The sequence below is a fragment of the Myotis davidii genome, unplaced genomic scaffold (genome assembly GCF_000327345.1).
Source record: "Myotis davidii unplaced genomic scaffold, ASM32734v1 scaffold478, whole genome shotgun sequence".
Classification (NCBI taxonomy): Eukaryota; Metazoa; Chordata; class Mammalia; order Chiroptera; family Vespertilionidae; genus Myotis; species Myotis davidii.
In genome coordinates, this window is record NW_006289570.1 from 4,455,112 (window position 1) to 4,457,356 (window position 2,245).

A 2,245-nucleotide genomic window follows, 5' to 3' on the forward strand; every position below is an offset into this window, starting at 1 on the left:
TCAGCCTCATGGGTTTCCTGACTCTGCCGCTGCTGAATTCAGTTTCTCTTGTGCTCACCAGGTGCCAGGCCCTGAAGCGACCCGCCGCACCAGGGTGACCGTGGCCGTGGTGGACACGTTCGTGTGGCAGGCTCTGGCCTCTGTGGCCATCCCAGGCTTCACCATCAACCGTGTGTGCGCGGCCTCTCTCTACGTCCTGGGCACTGCCACCCGCTGGCCTCTGGCTGCCCGCAAGTGGACGTGGAGCCGCTGCTGAATTCAGTTTCTCTTGTGCTCACCAGGTGCCAGGCCCTGAAGCGACCCGCCGCACCAGGGTGACCGTGGCCGTGGTGGACACGTTCGTGTGGCAGGCTCTGGCCTCTGTGGCCATCCCAGGCTTCACCATCAACCGTGTGTGCGCGGCCTCTCTCTACGTCCTGGGCACTGCCACCCGCTGGCCTCTGGCTGCCCGCAAGTGGACCACCACTGCCCTGGGACTGCTGGTCATCCCCATCATCATCCACCCCATCGACAGGTGGGCACGGCTCCCAGCCTCAGGGTCATTTTCTCTGCAGATGGAGAGACGCCCTGAGAGCCAGGGGGTGTACCCACTTTGCACAGAACAATCGCAGCAAAGGCAGGGCTGGCACTCGGGGCTCCAGAGGTAGAAAGGACAGTCTTTGCCCTTGGCATATGATCTGGCAGGTATTTTGGCAGTAAAGGCAGAGGCCGGGGCTGCCTGGAGGCTATAGGACACAGAACTATTAAATTCCCAGAAAAAAAAAACAGGTAGTGTTACAAAACAACCAGAGAGGCAGGCGGGAGCCGGTGCACCTGGAGGGCGTTAGTGACAGAAGTAGGAATTGTTTTGTGAAACTGAAAAGTCATTAAGCTGCTTTCAGGCCTGGCTGGATCTAGGCACCCAAATGATGTCATTAGGGGGTCTGGGTCTCCCCACCTTGCTGCCCTTTTCTCCACCCCAACCCCCACATTGGCTTCACTCACACTTTTCCCTCATGGGAGCAGAGATGGCCCCCAGCAGCTCCCAGCTTCCATCCCATCAGCTTAGCAAGCCCCATGGGAATCTTCTTAATAGTGACAGCAAAAATCCCAAGGAAGGCTGTCATTGGTCCATTGTAAACTGGGTATCCACCCCTGAGCTAGTTGCCCTTCTCTGATTGGCCAGGCTTGGGTCATGTGCTTGCACTTAGAACCAGACATGGGGCCAGACCAACGTGGAGTGGGAGGAGTCTTTCTCCAATGGAACACAGCTGACCCCGAGGCCATGAGTGAGTCTTGTACCCTCTCTGTGCCTCGGTTGTCCTAACGGAATAAAGAAGAGGGTGATGGCCGCCACTTGGATGGCACCTGGGCCCTGCATCCAGAGAGTCCCTGCCCCTAGCCCTGACTTCCTGCCTCCCATTCCCCCATTGGTCACTTGTTCATCACCCTCCCTCGCCCCACAGGTCAGTGGACTTCCTCCTGGACTCCAGCCTGCGCAAGATCTACCCCTCAGTGGAGAAGCCCAGCTCCTCCTGACCACAGCCTGGCACCTGGCCCAGGGGTTGGCACACTCCCTGCTTTCCAACCTCCTCCTCCTGTCTGGGGATTCAGTGCTTGGCTCCTTGGGGTCGTAAGGCCCTGGCACCTGAGTGGCTGTGAACTGGATGAAAACAACGACAACGGCCTCAAGGAGCAGCAGCCGCAGCGACTCAGAGGCAAGCCCTGAACCCCGGAATTCGTGATACCGAGTGGCAGTGGGACTGAGTGGGCCCAGCTTTGTCTTTTTGACAGGAAAGCAACATCCTCCCATGGAGGAGAAGGGGACTGAGCCCAGAGAGGGCAAGGAATATGGCCACGATCACTTGGCAGGCTGGGGGCACAGGACTCCCAGCGGCTCAGCCAAGTCACCCCATGGCAGTGTGGCTGGACAGAGGAGCAGCGGGCACTGGGTGTGCCGCGGTGGGGGTCCCTGAGCCCTGAGTCTCTGGCCAGCCCATTCCCGGGGCACTAGGAGGCATGACAGCCCTGGTCTAATAAATCCTCAAGAAATTTCGTTTTCTTCTTCCCTGTTGGGGATGAGCAGGGATGTGGCGGCGGAGAGCAGGGCTGGGGGGCCCTCTGAGGCGGAGGCCGACTGCTCGGGCCAGGTAGCATTCACTGTGGCCAGCGCTGGGCCTTTCTGGTCCCTCCCCGCCCACCAGCGCCCCCTGCAGATTCCTGGGCGTCCACTTGGCGCTGCAGCCTCCTGCACCCACACCTCTGG

General features: G+C 59.8%; 1 protein-coding gene across 2 annotated transcripts in view; it reads left to right on the forward strand.

The window, feature by feature from the left end:
• Positions 1 to 2,034, forward strand: part of MTFP1 (mitochondrial fission process 1) — a 5,905-nt gene extending 3,871 nt beyond the window's left edge. Inside the window, exons 3-5 of one of the 2 annotated variants that reach the window (XM_006762079.2) lie at positions 62 to 234; positions 455 to 514; positions 1,446 to 2,034. In XM_006762079.2, coding sequence (XP_006762142.1) covers positions 62 to 234; positions 455 to 514; positions 1,446 to 1,518 — 306 coding nt within the window. In that variant the 3' untranslated portion in view covers positions 1,519 to 2,034. Of the gene's footprint in view, positions 1 to 61; positions 235 to 281; positions 515 to 1,445 lie in introns of both variants that reach the window. The other variant, XM_006762080.2, reaches the window with a different exon arrangement.
• The last annotated feature ends 211 nt before the right edge of the window (positions 2,035 to 2,245 follow it).